We start from the raw sequence: 21,500 nt of genomic DNA on the forward strand, positions 1-21,500 counted from the left end.
ACAGCACATTACAGCCAGAAACTGAAAGGGAAAGAGTTTCATATTATGACTTAATTTGCAATTAAACAATTCAAGTCTCTGTCTGAAGTTTCTCCAAGACAAAATTATTTATATATATGCTATTCTGGGAAGCTGTAGCACCACATAATCTAAGGGGTCTGGAGTCTGATGGAAACGTTCATGTGCGATGGATTAACTTTACAAACCCCGAGCACGCTGCTGGTGCGAACCCCCCAGGGAAGACGTGAAAAAAAATCTTGGTTTATCAAATAGAAAGAGAAAACAATTACACCAGAGGTTGGACACCGCAGCACCTCTGTAACGATATGATACTACAAGTCTGGCGTGAAGCTTGGAGACACACCTGAGCTGTCTCACGCCAGCACAGGTCAGAGGCGACTCCCGTGCAGTAAACAGACTTCTGGCACACAAAAAAAGGTCCTTCACACCAAACCAAAATCAGACCCTCGCTCCCAGCGTACGTCCTACCCATCCGCTATCTTCTACGCACGCTAAAAGCGGCAAACTTCCACCGACAAACAGAAGGGTGAATACTCCGAGCAGCTCTAGCTGAGGATTTTCCAGTAAAGAGCTTTTCTTTGAAGCTGAAACTGGTGATGGGAAAGGTATCTCAGACCCTGGTTGGACCTTCTGCCCCAACCTGGAGAGGGGACCCCAGCACATGCCGGTGTGATGGTGATGGCACCGCGGGGGCCTGAGCATCCCAACCAGAGGCTAAAAACAAACCAAAAAAGCCACAACTCCGGTTTGTTCCCGCGAGGAATTCTGCTTCTTCCCGCTCCTAAAAGCCCTCTTGAACAGAAAAGATCTTCCGACTCAACCCTGGGTGATACGTACACTTCTTGATCTACTTTCGTGACAAACAGTTCAAATTTAAAGTCCATTTCAACAGGCAAGGTCCTCAAATATTATTTAGTTCTCAGAACAAAGTTCACCCAGGTGAATTAAGCTGACCAACATCAAAATTAACAAGTTCTACAGAAAGCAATTTATAGTGTATTTCTTTCATTACCTACGCTACTGAATAAAGAGTAGTAACATTTTAAGTGGTTAAATTTTGTTCCAAATAAAAGGTTGGCTTGGGAAGGAATGCAGGAAACAAAGCACGGAGAGGAAAATTATTTTTTTTTTTTCATGGTATTTCAGTAAAATAAGGTGCCAGTCAATCACTTTCTCAGTATTACACATTTATGCAAAAAGAATCTCAAATTTAGCACCCACACATGGGGGTTTTTTGAGCTGGATGAGGAAGCTGCAGCAGCAGAGACAGCTCAGCTCCCTCCCTCCAGCCCGTGCGCCGGTGCCCGAACCAGACACGCTGCTTTCAGAAGTCCTTAGAAAGCTTAATTTCAATTAAACTGAAAGTTCTCACTCAAAGATGGCTTTTCCACCTGTAAAACAGCTCCACACAGCACCGACACAGGCCGGGCCGCTGCGCTGCCAGCTGAAGGCAGGTTTTGGTGGAAAAAAAGCTTTTCACAGAGAAACAGCTTCCCAAGTCAGTTATCTTCACCGGGTGACACCACACCGCTTTCGCAACACATCCCAACGTTTCACGTGGCTTTCTGCACCAAACCCTGACTGGGGAGCAGCAGGAAGGACAGCGAGATGCTCTGATAAATCGCGTGACCGTCACCCTTCTCGGTGAAGCCAGCGGCGCGGGTTCTGTGCGAGAAGCCAGTCCCCCGCCAGCCCCGGACGCGAGTCACGCCTCTTGCCAGTCACCAACTGGAGACACCTCATTCGGGGTCTTCTCCAGCTGGCTTTTGGCAGGTCCTTCCAACCTGTGTGGAGGCCACGAAACCTCAGTGTTTAGTTTTGCAGAAAGAGCCAGCTCACCGATGACGCGGTAATCGCGGCCGAGCGCTCAACGCTGACGTTTTAACGGTGCTCGTGGCAGCTGGTGCTCCAAAAGCACTCAGGGTTGCTCCTAAACTTCATAGGACCTACTGTGGCACCAGCTGATTGCAGAAGGTACTGCCAGAAGGTACAACTGCATTCGGACTAACCCGCCAAGTAATGACACACGGAATTAGTTACGGTGACTATTCCCAGCGAGGACACACGGCAGACTGAAAACTCAACTGATTCACTGACACAGGCGTACAAATTGGGAAGCTCAGTGCTGAAGGGATGACAGGACAGACCACAGGGCTACTCATAAAACAAACACCATAGAAACAACACCGTAGAAGATAAATAAAATTAAAACCTCAGCATTATCCAATTCAATGGTAATCTGCCGGAAAAGAAAGAAGGGGAAGAATTGAAAGCAAGCGTTAGTAAGAAAAATTACAAATACATTTCATGTTAGGATCTTATAAATCATTTAACACTTTAATGCTGCAACCCAACATCGTGAGTGTTTTACAGTTGGCATGAGAAACATTCGCAAGCGCCGGGATGCGGCGGGTCGGGGAACCGACGCCGCTGGAAGCGCTGCGCCAGGGAGCTCCGGAGGTAGGATGCAGCCTGGCTTTGTTCCCGTGCCAAGTGACAAACCACGCGGGCTGGCTGACCGAGATCCAAGAACTTCACCCTTGGGCTTAAGAGTCGTCACCAGCGTGAGCTGTGCGCAGCAGCAGGAGTGCAGAGGCTGGATCTTCGGTTTGGGAAGAGAAATGGAGTTTTAAGATACGAGTCCTGCAGAACTGAGGCTAATCATCTGGTAGGCACCCAGGAAGACGTGCATGAATGACATGTTTCAGCAAAGTAAAAAACTTGGGTCTAGCCTACACTGTCAATGTAGTGAAGTCTTCTGCCTATTAAATATCCCACAGTATGCTCCCCGTCACCGAGCAAACCTGAGCGCGTGCCAAGACGAGGAGCATTTAGCAATATGTGAAGCTTCAAGCCTTCCCACAAGCTTCTGTGCATCTGTGCTCTCACCAGGGTTTCTGCACGCTGCAGAGGAACCCCAGCTGTTGAACGAAGGCCCTCGCTAACGGCAGCAGGCAACGCTCATCACGCGTCCCACCGACAAAGGGACAACCACGGGCTGGGAGAGGGTGGCACCTTTATTATTTGTGCTGAGAGATTAAGTGTGAGGGGAGGAGTACAGCCTTTTTATAAATCTGATTGTTCCAGCGAGCACCACACGGTATTACAGCAAAATCACACGCTATGCCAAAACTTCCGCGGGGCTCTGCTGCTGAGCACGACTTTGAAGTGATTGCTGTCAATTCTGTGACCATCTGACCCAGAAGCAATAATGCTGGCATGATCAATAAGGTGGTCACAAGAACAAGTTTTGCCACCTTTCTGTATGTAGAGACTTCTGTATTTAGAATGGATGCACAAGTTGTTTGTTGGGTTTTTGGGTTGGTTTTGTCACACTTTTTTTTTTTTTTTTACACTGAAGGATGATTTTAAAAACAAAAGGTATTGCCTTTTAAGTGGTGACTAAATACAGTTATATGAGTCACAAGGGAGAATAAATACGATTGCACTTCTCACAGTCAGACAGTAAAAGCTGTTCTACTACTACTAGCAGTCTATCTGTAAGCAATCAGCTGCTTTTTCATATTCGGAAATCCACTACACAGGCAAGCATATTCTTATCTTGCATTATGTAACTGATCTACTGTTTCAGAAATTAATGCATTTTCTACACTATGAAGATATTCAGAATCTTGTAGTTCTCCGTAGTCTGAATGGTGCAAGTTATGTTAACTGTACCTTCTAGAAATACTGCTTGACCCAAGTTTGCAAAAAACAATAAAATTCTGTAAATTAATTTCCATTTATAAAAATCTCCAAGTGGCATATTGCATTAAAAAAAAAAACCTCAAAGCTCTCATTTGGATTTTGCTGGTGTATAGCTATGCATCATCCACCCTTTGCATTACTTCAGGTGACCTTGGACAGCCTCTCTCGACTGGTTTTAACAGGAGAAAGTACAGTGATGTGTTAAAGTGTAAGACTGAATCTATGACTGCCCTGAGTCTTTTACATCCCCAGCTTTGGCCAACAGGAAACATCAGCACCCTACACTCATTAAAGAGGGCCGTCTCTCCCAACGCCCTTTGGCAGGAGCAGACTAACTCCTGCAGGCTACAACCGGTCCCCTTCCAGATCAGACTCGTACTCTATCGCAGATGTCTCAGTGAAGGGACCTTGAGGAGAGGACAGAAGGTCTCCACAGGGCTTCATCTTGTGCTGTTATGACCCTGCACACGATACTGCCACTTCAGCAGAAAGGGACAGTGTGTTGAAAGTGAGCTGAAACCTGCAGTCACTGCCCGTTCCTACCGACCCTGCTCCTCTCCTCCTCCCACGTTTATACGCCTCTTTCTTGCAGCTGATCAGGGCATTCCCTCAAAGTCAACGAGTTCTTTCAAAAATGCTGCTGCTGGAAAGCGAGGAAGAATCCCTAGGAAGGGCTGCAGGCTAGAGCAGGGCAGCAGCAGGAGCTGGGAGGTAGGCTGGAGCTCTGACAGCCAAGAGGTAGTGGCAGCACGTGGGAAGAGCGTTCCCTGCCAGGGCAGGGAGCACAGCACCGGCCATCCCTTCCCTCCGGGCATTTTCCTGGGAGTCTCCCGCTCGCTCACGGCACCGCTGCGTGCTCGGCTGGGCGTGCTCGGGTAACAGCTCCCACGCATGCACGTGCACACCCACATGCACACAGCCTCCTCGCCCTCCTCCTGGTCCGTGAGCCCTGGCGTGCCAGCACCTGCCTCTTGCTGGACTGGCAAGAGAGCACCATATTCTACTCCTACATCGTCCTCATTTCCAGCTAGGCTAGCCAAAGCAGAGGTCATGTGCGACATCCCAGCTGGCCCAGCGATGCTACGGGTTCCTCTGCCTTCAGAGCATCTCCCTCCCTGCAGCTGCAGCTATAGCTACAGGAATAAATAACTACTATGGAACCATCTTCTAAAGTTTTTGCCTTTTTGTGTTGTGAATCTAGTCCTGTGCAACAACTTTAAACCCTACTGCAAGCGGGAACTGGACATGAGACACCATCTGCTCTCAGGCATGGACTCCCAGTTGCAGCAAGTGTCTTTCCACACCGCTGCTTCCCCCAGTCTCAACTCGAAAACCTCAACTGCTCACGAGCACATTCACTGTGAGGGTATATTGCTTTGTACACCTACCGTGTGGCATGGTAATAACCCAGGTTGCTCAAAAATGCATGAGCAATTAGACAAGGAGTTTGAGCTGGACTGCAGGAATGCCTAGATACACAAACCTGTGTGCATATCCACGCTCTTGTGATGAGAGCAGAGAATAGGTCTGTACCTACAGAAAAACGTTCTTCTCAACAAGACAAAGGAGTTGTTTGTAGGAAAGGGAAAGAAAACCACGGGTGGGTGTACAGACAGTTTCCATCTATAATTCACAAGATGATGACGACTCAGATGTATATAAATTAAAATTAAACTGCAGCATATCCTCTTGTTGGAAAGTTATGTGACCTGACAAAGACCCAGAGAGCAGATAAAGAGGTTATATTCTTCATTAAAAGGTAACGAAATCAGATATTTTACAGTGCCAGCAACCGCAGGAATTAAGACTTAAACTTGGAAGTCTAAAGTAGAAAACCAACAGAAACAAGCTTACCTTCCAAATTATATCTGAAGTTATTAGTTGACTAAAAATGATTTGTTCCTGATCCAGTACAGAAGTGCTTACATATACAAAACACAACTTGAAAGAGCGAGAATTTTATTTTCCTTTACTGAATAATAAAGACAGTGTTTAACACAGAATGATGAACTGTAAATTACGTTACCTTTTCTCCATAGCCTCTATCTTTGGTCATCATTTCCCTGAGTGTCTGCAGTACTTTAATACATAGTTTCTCCTCATTCTCCTCTAGCAGCTGTTTAGTATGCTTTATTAACCTGAAAATAACCAATCAATCACAGCTTGTTTTAGTACTAATATTCTAAAATGGGATAAGATATACGTGGCTATCTTAATTGGTTTAAGCTGCAAACAAGTTTTATTATGATACTGTTCTACAACCATCTTGGGAACATTCTCTCAGGAGCGACATTGAACCAGCCACCGTGAGCTTCGGTGATGCTGTGAAGGAGACCGCATCCCCCCCAGCAGGAGGACAGCCAGACAAAACCCTCTGACTACGGGCAGAAAGGAATCGGGGGAAGAGGTAGTGAGATTTAGGACTTGCTGGACCTCCAGAACAAACAGTAAGAAAGAAAATTATTCCACGTACTACTTCGTTAAACAATTTTCTGAGAGTCCTGGAGAGTCCTACCCCACCCAGCACTTCTTTATTACTCTGGTACTTAGTTTCCATAAGCTCTCTATATACTCCACCCCTTCAGGAGGTGACCTGAGAAGCCAGATTCTGCTCTGAATTGCCTTCTACATGACCTTGTAATCATTGCTTTTCCTTCCCTCCAAATCTGGGGGGGGATCTGCATTGGGTGATGCACATGGTAACAGCCGATTCTGACATACTTACCCAGCACTAAGTGCTACAACATCAAGCACCTTGCAAACATTACTAGGGTGGAAGGCAGAGACAGAGTAACTGGGATTAGCTTGTAATTTTTTACTTGTCTATGCTCCTGTTTATGACACTTCTATTCTGCAGCAAAGCCAGGAATTTTTAAGCGTTAGCTGTGGGAGCACATCAAGCAGCCTTTCCCCATCCCCAAGAGCTTCCCCCCACCGAGGAAAATGGCATTTACTGTATGATGAAACACTCTGCTTTACGTAAAGATGGGCAAGAGGCCACCGTTCCATAAGGCATGAGGAAATTGGGAAAAAACGAAACATAACAAAACCTCTCCTGACAAGCCAGGCTTCAGGACAACTTACTTGCAAATGAAACCTCCACTTTCACATTTCCTCCTTGCATCTGTGTTCTCTGGGAAGAGCAGTTCAGGCCTGTGAAGTACATCTACCAGTACCGATAGCTCTGCCTGGACAAGAGGACGCAGACGATCCTCTAAAGCTGATACTATGTCCTAGAATATAATCACATCAAGATTTCAAACATTAAATACATATAAATGTAAGCGCAGATCAATTTTACAAACCGCAAAAGGGAGACAGGACCTTTAGGTCTGGTCTGCCTGGATAAACCAGAGCAAAGACCCCAGAATTTGGTCAGGTAAGACTTTCAATTTTATCGTTCAATAGTTGCCTCTAAAAGTAGTTGCCCGATTTCCAGCAGTCCCCCCACCCTCCCCATCTTTGTAGATGTTCTTGTTCATATGGGGAAAGAGAAAAATGCAGATTCAGAGCTGCACTGAAACTCTGTGATAACGATCAGGTTATTTACGCTTACATGAGCTGAGAAAAAGAAGTACTACTGTTAAAATGATGAAAAAAATTAAATTCTTCCCCTTTTCGTCGATGTTTGGAAAGCTGTAGCTACTTTAAAATGAAACCATGTTTATCCTAATACTTAAACAAGCAGAAAATACTGGGATACCTCTGAAGTCAGAAAGGAAGTTTAATCAAATTGAAACAGACAAATAGAGAGGAATGGATAAAGAGGGAGAAGCTATTTCAATGAGAATGGGTTGGGCAGTGGTTTTATATTATGTAATATAAGTTTACGTAAAGTTGGTTAGAACTGTTTGCCAGAAAAAGCTTTTGGCCAGAGAAAGAATCTTCAAAGGATAAAGGCATCATTCAGGGTGATTAATTTCATTTGGTATAAAAAAAGGCCTTATTGAACTGTCTATAGATCTGAACAGAGAATATAGCTATAACACATCAATCCTTATTTCCAACACAGAGTATTATGTTTAAACAGTCTTTTTAGCAAAACCAGTATGGGAATGTACACGCTGTTCAGGGAGTGACTGTGGCAGCAACTGGTTCACAAGGAACCAGTTGATCTACTTATTTCAAGCTCTGTGGCGCTTTCCAGGCAGGACTTGCATTATACTGAGAGTTTTGGTGTACAAGGAGCAAAGCACCGGAGGAGTTTGGAAGGCTGTGATGATGAAGTAGTCCTATCTTACCAAAGAAACATTACTAATGGTGGAACAAGAGTAGTCCAGGTAGCACCAGCTTCAAATATCAACATCTCCTAGGATGAGTACTTCTACACCCACCCGCCGTGCACATTCAATTACCTGTCTTGATACAATGGTTTACATTTGATTTTATACACAGTATTACAGGAGTCTCATATTCAGCATCAGCTTAACTTGACTACCACGTGGCATTTTGACTCGTTAATTCATTCCCAAATGTCTTTCTACTTAGGAAATTCCTCCTCTCGTGTAGTCATGCAAGTAAGTGCATGACTTACTTATCGAAGGCGGAAGGGGTGCTGTGTAGTCACCTGTAATCTTTCAATTATGTTCCGATAATCCCTGGAGGCGGCGAGCACCGAATCTCTGCGGGCAGCATTCCTCGCAGTCATTCGCCAGTTCATTGCAGTCTTCTGCACAATGTTATGAGATTTCAGGAAGAGATTGTTGACCTGGCTGTCCAAGTCGACAGGAATTGCAATTGCACGGCTTTTTGCTGCAACAAGCAAAAGTCAGTGAGAATCGACTCCTTCCGCCCAGGTATTACAACCAGCACAAGAACAAGACAAGCTCTCCTTGCAATTCCTTCTACAACTTGCAATTCCTTCTACCATCTCCTTTGTGCACACTTCAAACAACGCAATGCTCAGTCCTTGTGTGATGGGTCAGGCCTCTGTGTAGCACTACGTTTACAGGCTTTCACGCCTCAGAGCTGTTTACTGTCTTCTAAGTGTGGGAGGAGGAACCTGTCCCTAAACACACACACTCCCAACATCTCATGCTAACGCACGTGTACACCTATCCAGCACAATTTGGCCTCATATCCAATACAAATTACTCTTCTTGCTACTAACAGTGGAGCAAATTACTGGGAGGAGTGGAACAGAACTATTTCCCTGCTGCAGATGAACAGGACTGCAGAGAGTTTTGAGGTTAAACAGAGAAAGCACTTGGGATTACAGTGACAACACCTATTGCTCAATCATGACAATATATCGATGTAACTCTGGCTTTGTAGCATGCCTTGGCTCCGAGCTATCTCCAAGTGGCACCCGTGGGAAGTAAACTGCAGTTTCTTTTTGGAAGGATGACACGTAAGCAGCAAATGCTGGACGACCATGTTTGCAGCAGTTAGTTCTGATGACATCCATTTCTTACCTACATCTGAGAGGACCCGAATGCAGCTTTCCACAGAGGCCTTTTGGCTTGGCATTAGCCAGTTGCAATGGTACACTCTGAACACGCCTTGCAGCAACTGCACGAAGACAGGTTGGCGAGTCTAGAACATGAAGTCAAAGAAAAGAAAGTCAAACTCCTGCCGTATTGAGATGTATCAGCATCACCTTAAGGTATACCAGTTACCAGCGTCAGTCGTGGCTCTCTGCACACCAGTCATTTCTAACTGGTCTGCATCCACCTGTTGGGCAACAGCGTATCTACCACACAATCAGCAGCTGAACGGAAAGGGTGGGAACGAAGGCTGGAAGGGAAATATGAAAGAGATAGCTTCTAAAGCATAAAGCCTCAAGTAATTGAAGCCTGACTAAGCAAAGGAAATTAGCAGTCATCTTCATGTATTTAATCAGAGTTATCAGCAAACCTGGCACACAGAGATTCTTCTTTTAGCGTTGACCAGTAGCTGACTCAAGAGTTCACAGGTAAATGAGACATTGCTCAGCACAGCTCCAGAGTTGAAAACTCATCATTTCAAGCATTATTAGCTGGTATCTAATTTACTGAAGAAACCAGCTGTGTGCTTGTCACTTCCAACACAGGTAGCAGTTAGTGGTCAAACACTACAGCTGCTATGGATCAGTCAAAATCAAGGTGTAGTTTTTAGCCCTGTATTTCACAATGTGATCTTCCCGTACAGATAGGTGAGGTACTCCAACACGCACGTGCACATGAGCTCTGTTCTTTCATCTTTGCAACATCCCAACAATACTGACCCAAACTCCCTGCTTGGTTTTGTACAGTAATTACTTGGTAGAACAATTCATTTATTTCACCTGTAGAGGAAAGAGTATTTTAAACATATCAAATGAACCTACATTGAGAGGGAATACCCCACGTCCCTGTGCGTACCAGCTATGCAATGTTTCTACCAGCTAAGTGAACACCACCACAGTGCAAAGCCCACAAGACTTAGGAACCAGTGAAAAAATACCTCTTTTATTCTGGTCAAGATTAATGCCTGTTTGTAAGAAAAAAGGGGAGTTAGACGAAAAATCCAAATCTATTAGATAATTAAATCTATCAATTTATCGAGTAAAACCATTATCAAATGTACGAAAGGAGAATCAGAATTCAAGAACCAAAAATTACTAAGAGGCAAATACCTGATTGTTCTTTCCAGAAATAAGCCAAACACCAACACCATGGCAGACTAGTATTCTTCAAGGGACTGAAAATACCTGCACTTTTGAGTTTAAGCCACCCAGGTATTCCTTTCGGTTCATGTTTAAAGTCTTTTCGGTCTTAAAGAGCTTCAAAGACATTTCATATGCTTAAACGAGGTCAATAAATCAAATAAGAAATTTACTCCATGTTCCACATGCCTCCAACTACACTTGCAAAGGAAAGCCTTGGGCAGAAGCAGCCTTGGGTGGCACACAGGCTAAACAGTACTTGTTAAAGCAGAAAAGTTTTGGACAGCTGTTCTTTGAAAAGACATATTTATGTTCCCCTAATTTTATATTATTTGAACTGCATGACAGACGTACAAGGTGTTCCTTGAACAAGCAAGGCTGGTCCTGACTCCAAGGAGGTACAAGCCAAACGAGCCACAACACGAAGGAGCGTGAGGCAAGAAGAGGCTCGCAGGGGAAGCAATGAGATGACAAGGTGCTGCAGAAAGGACAGGGAGTGACCGAATCCAAAGGCAACACAATGGAGAGCGGTGACAGTCACCCGCCTATGGGGACAGTGGCACCAGATCAGGTACCAGTGGCTGCAGACTGGCCTGCGGCATCTCAGACGGGAGGGAAAAATCCCACCCGGAGGAGAGATGCACGCAGCCAGGTGTCCAACGGGCTGTGCTCCTCGGATGGGAGAGTCCCTGGGTGGGAGCAAGAGTCCTGACGGGCAGAAAAAGAGAAACAGAGCTTTAACTTAGAGATGTAGAAGAAAAATGAATCTGGGAAAATACAGGACTATCAACTGAGATAGTAAGAGGGAGGTGAAATAAGTTACTTAATCCTGCTAGGCAGAGGGAGAGACTGAAACTAAGGAAAAGCTGCTGACAAATAAGATTAACAGATGGCTGCAATATGATGGGAAGGAAGTGCATTCAAACGCTGCACAGTCAGAGGTGACAATTAAAAGTGCGACAGGGAGGAGAGGAGAAGGGCAGAGCCCCGGGGGACACGGCTAACTTGGTCTCAATTTCTCATTTTCTGGTGATGAAGCTTTGATGAAGTGGCGTGGAGGCTGGTCCTGCACCAGCAGCTGATGCTTTCACATCACACGTGGAGCAAACGAACTCCTGGGCTGCTCGGCCTCGCGTGAGTCACGGCAGAGCCCTCGGAGCTGCTCAGCCCAAACACAGCTCTTGCAGCTCCCTGCGCTCTCACAGGCAATGCCCACAGTTTGGCAACTTCAGAGCACTTGAGCCAATCTCAAAAGCAGCTCTGTCTTCTTGTCTGAGCACGGAGGGCGGCTCGAGCCCAGGAGGAGCAGGGCTGTGCCCAGTGCTCACCAGCTGGCAGAACAGGCTGGCCACCGGTCAGACAGACAGGGGGGAATACCTGCCCTGGCTCGAGGAGGGCAGGCTGCCAACATGGGAGATACAGGCAGTCCATCAGGGAACAGCAGGAGCAGCACTGCTCACACGGAGCAGAAGGACGCCTTCACCCGACGCACAGTCACGCTGCAGTTCTATGTAACACTTAGGCACTGCAGTCACCCAGGCAGCTCGCTGCCATCCAAAGGGCTGGCACAACTTCTTTGACAAGAGACTGACACATCAAATTGCCAGATGCCCTTTATGGCCACTTTTGGGAAGCAGATGCCTCCTAACCTGCTGCCGGTGGCATTGGATCACAAGCCTGGAGTTTGCGCTGTGAACAACTGCCTTTGGCACCGCGAGGTTGCATCAAGTTTCAACAACTACCATACTCCAATTTCTGGCAGACCTGCCAGGCACCTGACCACTCCACCCACACTCCTCCCAAAAAGTTATTTATGAATACGTGAACGATGTTATCTTTGTGCTGCAATACAAATATCAGGGCAATTTCCTGACACTGCTGTTCTGCGGTGGCAATCTCCACCTCCTGTCACTTTGCAAACGTTCCAAGCTTTCTCCTTCACGTTCTCCCAACTTCTGAACAAGACAAAAATTATTCAGCTGAATGAAACACACCAGGGTTTTTGGAAGTTTTTTGGTTTTAAAGGCAATTAGAATCTTCCTATAAAAACACGGTTTCTTTAAACAATCACCTTTGCACCCTCCGTAAGGCACCACCCTCTCCTGTCTGGAAAGCTTGCCACCAAAGCTTCATCTTCCTTCTTCATGGCACTCTGGAGAACTCCTTGCTGCCATGCTACTGCTTTACCACTGCCAGATAGCCAGCATGCCAAGCTACCCCTGAGCAAAATAGCTTGTTTGCTCTCCTGCACCTGCCCACACCATCTTTTTCACCTGTACTCTGATCTAAGGCTGCAAAGAGGACAGCCAGAGCCCTTAGATGCAACTGCAATACCAAACATACAAAAAAAGCCTTTATCTCCCAACTTGCAGTGTGATTTTTCTCACCTGGAACGACATGTAGAAACCCTCTCCAAAAGACCTGTGTGATCTCAGTGGTAGTACAGAGTTGAAATTACTAATGAAGTAATGTGACACTTCAGCCTCTCTGGAAAAACATTTGAACCCTCATCTATATATCTTTCCACTTCTACAGCAAAAGAAACCTCCAAGTCACAAGGAATCCATATCTGCTTCCCTGTTACAAACAGAGGTGTTTCTTTTTAACTGGCAAATGGAACCAACATAATTGTACTTGCAGCATATTTTCACTTTTCTGTCTCTCTACATTTTCCTACCTGTAAAGTAGTGCTCTGATCAGAGAAGGGGGAACTGAAGAAAGTGGTGACTATACTCATCACTATTTCTGTAACGTACTTCTCCAATATGGAGTCAGCATGCTTTCTGTCGCTGGTGTTGTTACAAGCCTGCAAGACAATTCGTTTGTAGGTCAGGAGCAGCTTGACCAAGGTAGATTAATAAGTGTTACAGACTGGAATTCCTGATTTCACACTGTTCTAGTCACAGCAATTCCCTGCCACGATGGTATTTACGACACTTGGATCTCTGGATTTCCAGCACACACAATAGCAGAAGCCCAACACTGTTACTGTTTTAATGTGTTGGCATATAGCACGTTTAGGAGGGAGGGAAAAAAAGACCAAAACCAGCAGAGTGCCTTAAAGGAAAGAAAATAGTAGGGTAGGGAGGACGGAGGTGTAATGCTTTCGTATGGGGAAATACTTGGAATCCCAGGCAAAAAGCCATATGGCCAAACAAATGCCAAGCTTGGAAAAAATTTGTCCTGACCTGCCAAAAAACGTTGACTATTGCTCGGGAAGGAGCTCACTGTCCTGGCCAGAATAAGCAAGCCAGGTGGCAGAACAGAAAAGGGCATTAGACAAAAGAGCAGGGTGTGGGGCTTTTCTGAGGTTTGTTGGGGTTTTTTTTTTGTGTTTTTTCTTCTTTCTTTATAAAAGGAAAACATTCATGTGTTCCATGGAATACGACTAATGAAATCCACAGGCCTAAAGAAAGAAGGCACATGTAAATTTGAAGGAATACCATATTCAGGGTACTTATTGCCTTGATGCACTGTTATGTCTTATTCTTACTGCTCTACACTAAATCGGTTCATTTAAGCTTTTTAAATTCAGTTCCTAGATACAGAAATCATTACCCGACAGATGTCAACCAGGAAGTTCTCAAATAGCTTCCACATATGATTACTGGTGTAAATCTCTTTCATTTCTACTTCTGTGTCCACATAGCAATGATTCAAGAAGTTGATGTACGCAATTTTGACCTACAAGCAGAGAAGAAAATTGTCATTAAAAAAACAAAACCTGAATGGTATTATGAATGAATATAAAGTCACATTCAAACTGCTATATAAATAATCTGTAATTCTACTTCTTCCTTTTACTTAAGCATGGGTGAAATTTAATGCCATGAATAGCAAGACACCCTCCAATAAAAAACACCAGGATTACTGTAGACAAAACGTCAGCATAATAATCGTTTCCAGTTCTGCAGAACCATCTGTTCAAGGTTAGCAGCATACTCCATAAACCTCTCTGCCTCAAGAACCCCATAAAACAAGCAAGTACAGCATCATGTCCCCATTTTAAGGGCAAGGAAACAAGTATAAAAGGATTTAACTTAACTATCCAGATTCACTGGGGTTGCTGATCGCAGAACCAGGGAAGGAATCCAGTTTCCCAGCTCACAACATACTGTCCACCTGCTCCACCACCTTCCCCAGGCCAGACTCAGTAACAGGACACCTCTCTCAAGCATGTTTCAAGTACGTATAGGCCAGTGTCTCCAACCAGCCCTCACCTCAGGTATGCAGTCCTCGTGGGTCACTACCCTAACAATGTCATCCAAAGGAAGAAGGGAGTTGCATTTTATTTCTGTGTAGACATTTTTGCCTTCTGTGCAGACAGCAAGCAGTTCCACCAAGTGGATGTGGTACATCAGCGGGCTGTTTTCATCCATCCGATCCCTCTCTGATCTCATCATCTGCACCAAGGTCTGGAAGGAGGCCCTGTCATTGTAGAACACGAGGACATCTTCTCCGGCATTCACCAGCTACCGAGAAAGAAAAATATTCCATCAGCAGATCAAAGCCTGCGCCTCTCCCTGCAGCATCCCCCCCTAATCTGTGGGCTGACTGTCACAGTGCAAATCCCCATGAGCTGGTGTGTAGACACTTTAAAGGAGTGCAGCCCACCGGGTCAGCTGGGCATTCCTCCTGCGCTCCCTTCACGGGATTGAGGGCTCGAGCGTGACATTTTCTCTTAAAGAATTTACCACTTCAGAACTGCTGAAGAACTTCAAAGACAGTCCAACTGACTGCTTAGACAGAAGTTGTGCCAAGAAGCTTGTGACTTTCCATTGTGCTTTTTTATTTCACGTATATTGCCTCAGCTGACTTTTTAATACGGCGAGCTGTAGACATAGCGTTTTGTTCAGAGAAACGCCCCGGGGGCACGCCGGATGGGAGGACTGCAGGGCTCAGTAATTCCACCCTTCTGAACAAACATCATCAATTTTCCAAGGCTAGCGAGTGACACGTTAAGTCACACACTGAAGATTTCTATCAGCTTTTGAGACCCGGGTAAGCCACGTTTTCCAAGCAGTTCAGATCTCCTCTAACTTCATGAACGGAAGAAGGAGGAGGACATGGAGACCTGCTCCAGGTTGGGCACTGCTGAGCAGGCAGCTGGAGGGATCTGAGGCTGTCTTCCCGCAGGGTTTGTGGCAAGCAGCTAGACAAAAGGCAGAAGGCAGCCCCCAAGGCAACCTCCTTTTCTCAGCAGCTCCTGACCCCCACGGAAGCCGATTGCTGAGCATCTCGCAAACTAAACTCTATGTTAAGCTCCAGAAACCATTTTTGAACTGAACGACAAAATAGGGAAGACCTTTGATCAATCTAGTAAGATTGATACACAGAAGTCAGATCAGATAAATCTGATCCTCGGGCTCCCCCTGCTGAAGAGGCCACTAAAAATCCCATCAGACACGCAAACACACTGTCAAACAGATCACCGCCGATATCCAGCTTAGAGGGATTTATTCACCCTTCGCTTACCTCTCCCCTACCATGACACCCCAATTTCCCAGTCACTTATGCACCTAAATTCCTCAAGACCCTCAGACTTTTTCCCCTTCAGCACTTAAACAGTTGAATACGTAGGTCTTGGTAAGAGAAGAAATTCCCATCAAAATACTATCATGGCAAAATTTTCCTTCTGCATTAGCAATCTTGAAATGAAACTACTCTCCTAGCCAATTTTGCTAGAGAAAGGCACCCTTGCTTCATAAGCCCACCTACCTGCTGCTGTGTAGAAGCCTGGAAAGTAACTTGTAAGTATCATTAATAACTGATCACTCATCACACCCATGGGTGAAGAGCCCCGAAAGCTTTCGGACACAAAAAAGCCTGTGCTTTCTGGTAGCTGCATGCTCTTTTCGCATTGTGAGAGCTAACTGTCAGCTTCTTGGCAGTCCCAGAAGCGAGAGGATCAATTTGTCGTTTTCACCAAATGGTATGTGAAAACTTCTGTTCAGACCTTGCAAATCTCTGCAGCTCTCACCTCAGCCATTACCATATCTTGGCATTTCTTAATGAATTTTCCTTCCGCCTTGACGATTGTCTGCAGGAACTTTATGTACTGAACGTTTCTGCCATGCGTTTCGATACAGTGGACAAAGTGTTGAACAACGCGCTCATTGATCTCACTACAAAGCTGGAAGTTGTTCATGAAAATGTGCTGCATTGTCACCGCTTCCAGAATCTAATGGAGGGGATGAAAGAAAAAGAAATTAGAAAATAAACAAACCCATCGAACCCACACAGAGGTCAGGATAAAGTCAACATTCCTGCAGGGTGCAGGCCTGAAAAGAACGTTTCTGAGGACCTCATCTTTCAACACTAAGGCTTGTATCTAAAGCCTATTTTTCAGTCCACTTCAGCCTCTTGAACTTTCTACACTGAAACGGTCCTCAACCAACAGATCTTGCCAACTTTTGAGGCTTAGAATGAAAACAAAGTGTGACCCCTTCAACCAATCAATGCAATCTTGCATCAGAGCAGGCCCAGAGGGATCACCAAGGACAATCTTTTCTTGCTAGAAAAAATAATAAATCACAGCATGAGGTTATTCTTACCCCTGGGTTAAGGAACAGGTTTATGTGCTTGTGCAGCAACGCCTGGTTCTGTTGGTTCCCTGCACAAAAGTTCTGTAAAAACTCGTGTGCAAGCTTCATTATCTCCTGCATCCTCGTGTCTTCAGCCTGTGGTTGCATGACAAATAGGATGAGGTTAAAAAGAATCTGAAGGTTCACTTTCAGGTGAGCACTGGACGAGCTGCAGCTCCAGCGCTGCAAGGGAACTGTCACGTCTCCCTCACACTCCGGAGAAAAACAAACCTCCACCCAGTTCACAGACATTAGGGATGAGTTGGGCTGCTTCTCGGTTTTTAAGATCATCAAAAATAAAGACCATAATAGAAATTACAGTAGTTTATTCTCTAAAATTGCATAGTCCATGGCCAAGCCTGTCAGCAACGTGCTTTAGTCACTTTTACACTTCTGAACATACCAGTGCGTTGGCCAAACCACACATCATCACCTTGGGCGTACGCAGGAAAATCGCCACGTTCCACCGAAACGCATTTCAGCAGCAACAGATAGGTAGGTCGTGGCAAAGCAGAGATGGAAAATTATTATTGCCACAGTTAAGCCAAGTTTATATTTACTGGAATCCTCACACTACTTGCACGCTTCCAAGGACAGCTGAGGAATCGGTGCCTTTCCTCTGACATCAGTGTGGATTACCAGCCCACTGACGGGACAAAACGCAGTTTGGAAAATTAGTGTCTGCTTTTATTTTTAAGGAGTTTCATAGGTTTCCAAGGGTGAAACACGTTCCACACTGCCTGTCCAATACGTTTTCACATGCATGGGACAGAAAGGTGACAAGAGGTGTCGGAGGGTGTTTTCACTGCCAATTTTTTAGCAAAATATGAAGCAAGACCGTGAGACTTAGCTTAACATTAATCAAAGCTACTGTCTAGAATTGCTGGTTCTCAGAAACCCGTAGAGTCTGGGACAGAGGACAGCAGAGTGACTGGGAAAATGCAAAGAGGTCCCTCACCTATGCCACGATAAGTACCAGTCGCTGTGACTAATGGGCAGCCAACGCGATGAACTCGGGGTGTGCTTCATCAGCACGGTGCCATGCTGTGCAAGCTCAAACCCTACAGCAACTCAGTCCAAGTGGGCTTCAAACCGTACTGCTGGCATCGCGTGGCATTCTGATACGGCTCATTACCGACATTAGTCCTTGCCTGGACAGTCAGTTGGTATTTATTCGTTTCCAAAGGGGAGTTTGGGACCGTACAACTGGGGGGTCTGTGTTTAACTACTGGGCAGATCTGCTGATATATCTCACAGGGGACCAGGCATACTCATTTTCCTTAGTGTTCCCGAGATGGCTGCCACACAGCTACCTCGTAGCAATAACAAGGGTCTTGCTTCCACCGGCACAGCTTAACTTCACATCTCCCACAAAAAGCTGAGAGCTGAGCCTTCGTCTTACTCTGAGCTATAACAGACAAATATTTATAGAACCATAGAATGGTTTGGGTTGGAAGGGACCTTAAAGATCATCTAGTTCCAAACCCCCTGCCATGGGCAGGGACACCCTCCACTACACCAGGTTGCCCAAAGCCTCGTCCAACCTGGCCTTGAACACTGCCAGGGATGGGGCATCCACAACTTCTCTGGGCAACCTGTTCCACTGCCTCACCACTCTCAGAGTGAAAAATTTCTTTCTTATATCTAACCTAAATCTGTCCTCTTTCAGTTTAAATCCATTGCCCCTACTTCCATTTCTTCAGGAAGTAGTGCCTAACACTGTATATTCAAAGACTCATTTTTTTTTGAATTGTGAACAGTTAAAATCATCTCTTAGAATCCAATACAAAGCTGGGAGGTTCAGGAAGATTCGGAGGAGGTATTAAAATCCCATCAACATGACGCGAAGCAAGAGACATCATACAGAAACCCAACCTTTTCGTACGGGATCTGCAGCAGCTCCAGCACAACCGCGTGAGCTCCCATGTTCCTCAGAAGTCGCTGCTGCTGCTTACGGCTTTTCCTGACCGAGACACCCTCCTGAACGCAGAGCTTGCTCAGCCGCAGCAGGATCTGGAGAAGACACTTGCTTTAGAGCTGAAATCCTGGGGTTCATTTCAGAACATGCCAGGTGGCTCCCAGAGAACAGCGACGCTGAAAAAGGCATCTGCATGGACCAGGGCAGCTCTAGGCAGCAAAATCAAGTTTTGTGGTCTTGAGGTGAGAAGGTAAGACCAGACTAAGACCTGGTTGGTCCTGCAACACCAGTAGAGGTGCAACAGGATCCAGCTGGAACTGAGAGCCACCATGAAATGTGGGGACAGAAAGCAGCAACAGTGCCATCACATCTGGTGGCTACTGGCCTGGGCACCAACCATCTTGTCTCTGACTAGGGCTGGTCTTGTGGAATCTGACTGTGCCAAGTGAACCTGGCATCGGGCTTCGCAGCACGGTGCCAGGGAAAGCCCATCAGCTAACACCACGCCAGCGCCAACGCACACTCTTTGTCCCGTGCTTTTCAAATTTAATTTCGACAGCACAGGTGTCCCAGTGTCAGCTACTCAGGACAGGGCAAATTAAACAGCTCCTCCACTTGTTTTCTTCCTCCATAGCCTTTAACAATAAAAATATTGTGTTACCATTGAAACAGCAGCAAAATGTTGCGTTTCTCACTAATCCATTCTTAAGGAAAGAATACACGTCGTGCCTATTATATTCCTGGTTTCTCATTCAAGCTGGGATATGCTATTACTCAGCAAATAGTTTCCACAATGGAAGAGTGACTCAGACTTTCCTGGGTGTCTCCCTCTGACTGCAGCTCTCCAGAGCTGCGTTACTCATTCACACTTCCATTTAACTATCAAGAAGAAAAGTTTTACCTCTTTTACTACACGGTAGTTGTAGCTGCTAGTGCTTTCAGGCTTTTGGGACTTGCTGTGACCTTCCTGTGGATAAAATCAGACAGTTTATTAGTAGCTTATACTACTGTTTTCACAAAGGCCAAAATTAATGTTCTAGGATAGTGCTCGCTCTCTTCCTGGAAAGGAGTGTCATCCTTCAATTTTCTGACAGTCTCAGAAAAATACATATAATTATCCTGTCAAGTCACATTGACCTCTATAACATAAAATAAGGTGAGGGTGGGATGGTTTTAGTGACATAAATCTCCTGTCCTTTCCTTTGCTTGTCATATTCTGTCTGTAATCAAGTCTCCCCCCCCAAAATATCTTACTTTCTCTCCTCCTCTACTATTACTAAACTGTCATTGCACAGATACCAAGAGGTGCCTCACAGTACTACGCACAAGGAAAGCCACAAATAAATTACTTTTACTTACTTCCAACAATAAATGTTCATAACCACTTCCAACAATAAATGTTCATAACCCAGGGATTATTTCTTGAACTCCCTCACTATTTTCTATTTGACTGTGAATTGTATGGAGGCAAAAGACGTTTAATTAGTTCTAAGCCAGTTGTACATGCCAAGCAAGTCCCAGATTACCAGGTACAGCTAAAGCACTATTCTCTTCTGTTGTTTAATCACAGTGCCATGGTTCAAAATGCATCACCTGAACAGTTCACAGCTCTGCCTTTAAATTCTTTGAGGGACTTCTGACCATACAAAACCCATGCAATCTGTCAGTGCTGGAATGACCAAACTCAGCAGCCAGAGCAAACCCAAACCAAGTGCTCTATTAGAGCCCAAAGACACCACTTCAGTGGCTGCTCTTCCTGAGCAGTTTCCACCTGAGACTAACTGGCATCAACTAGCTCAAGCCCTCCTCTTATTCTTGCCTTAATCTAAAGGCAATACAGATAGCCTCACCAGGCTACGCAGGGTGCTACAAAAATGGTGGGGTTTTTTTGGTCACATTTCTGCAAACAGCTACATCTTCATAAAATATTAACACATGAATTTGTGCAAACAAAAACTAATTACCTCTTTTTTCTTGTGTTCGTTTTCACCCTGCACTCCATCCATAGTTTCATCAGGGCCCTGGCCTTTGTATACCCAAAGCTCAGATTTTTCCACAATAGACCTCAGCTGGTCCAAATCTTGTTTTATCTGCTTGTAGTTGTCAACATCTTGGCTGGTAACAAGCAGTTGAACCTTACATGAATGCAATCCATTAGTTGCACAAAAGGATTGGTTTTAGCTGCAATATATATATATTCAGATGAGGAATAATGCTCTTAATAACACACATACCTGCTTAAAAGCTTGAAGGACTTCTTGCCTCTGACTGAAGTGTCGGAAGAGTAGCTGAAGTGCTCCAGACACCAAAGGAGGATAATCATGCATTGTTAAATGCAACAAAACTCTGAGAAATGTTCTGCCACCATGATCATCCAAGTCCAGTGGTGTGTTCTCCTCACTGAAACGGAGTGTAGGAGTTAACTAGCATATTAGTCTAAATGTCCCAGAGGGTTCTGAAGGCCAGTCAGTGCTGGCAGAAAACCTTTTTTCTTACTTTTAAATAAGGGAGAAATTTATCAAATCGAGTGCTATCTTAAGACACACAGTTTTTTGACATACTGCTTAATAGGGAAGCTATTCCAGAACCTCATTAATCACGGGTCACTTAGCTTACATTACCCAACTTACATTTTTAGGGCTCA

At 45.2% G+C, this 21,500-nt stretch overlaps 1 protein-coding gene across 8 annotated transcripts in view; it reads right to left on the minus strand.

Moving 5' to 3' along the window:
• The window catches only part of ITPR1 (inositol 1,4,5-trisphosphate receptor type 1), a 169,729-nt gene that overhangs the window by 75,250 nt on the left and 72,979 nt on the right, over positions 1–21,500 (minus strand). For 3 of the 8 annotated variants that reach the window (XM_009984139.2, XM_009984138.2, XM_009984137.2), the window contains 13 exons: positions 21,091–21,252; positions 20,821–20,991; positions 19,758–19,823; positions 18,814–18,951; positions 16,909–17,034; positions 16,335–16,535; positions 14,575–14,826; positions 13,913–14,038; positions 13,032–13,160; positions 9,144–9,264; positions 8,297–8,481; positions 6,814–6,962; positions 5,756–5,867 (listed from right to left, as the gene is read on the minus strand). In XM_009984139.2, the coding sequence (XP_009982441.2) occupies positions 5,756–5,867; positions 6,814–6,962; positions 8,297–8,481; positions 9,144–9,264; positions 13,032–13,160; positions 13,913–14,038; positions 14,575–14,826; positions 16,335–16,535; positions 16,909–17,034; positions 18,814–18,951; positions 19,758–19,823; positions 20,821–20,991; positions 21,091–21,252 (1,938 nt within the window). Of the gene's footprint in view, positions 1–2,233; positions 2,261–5,569; positions 5,579–5,755; positions 5,868–6,813; positions 6,963–8,296; positions 8,482–9,143; positions 9,265–10,152; positions 10,180–13,031; positions 13,161–13,912; positions 14,039–14,574; positions 14,827–16,334; positions 16,536–16,908; positions 17,035–18,813; positions 18,952–19,757; positions 19,824–20,820; positions 20,992–21,090; positions 21,253–21,500 lie in introns of all 8 variants that reach the window. The other 5 variants (XM_086618914.1, XM_086618913.1, XM_086618909.1 and 2 more) reach the window with 3 other exon arrangements.

The sequence above is a fragment of the Tauraco erythrolophus genome, chromosome 12 (assembly GCF_009769465.1).
Source record: "Tauraco erythrolophus isolate bTauEry1 chromosome 12, bTauEry1.pri, whole genome shotgun sequence".
Classification (NCBI taxonomy): domain Eukaryota; kingdom Metazoa; phylum Chordata; class Aves; order Musophagiformes; family Musophagidae; genus Tauraco; species Tauraco erythrolophus.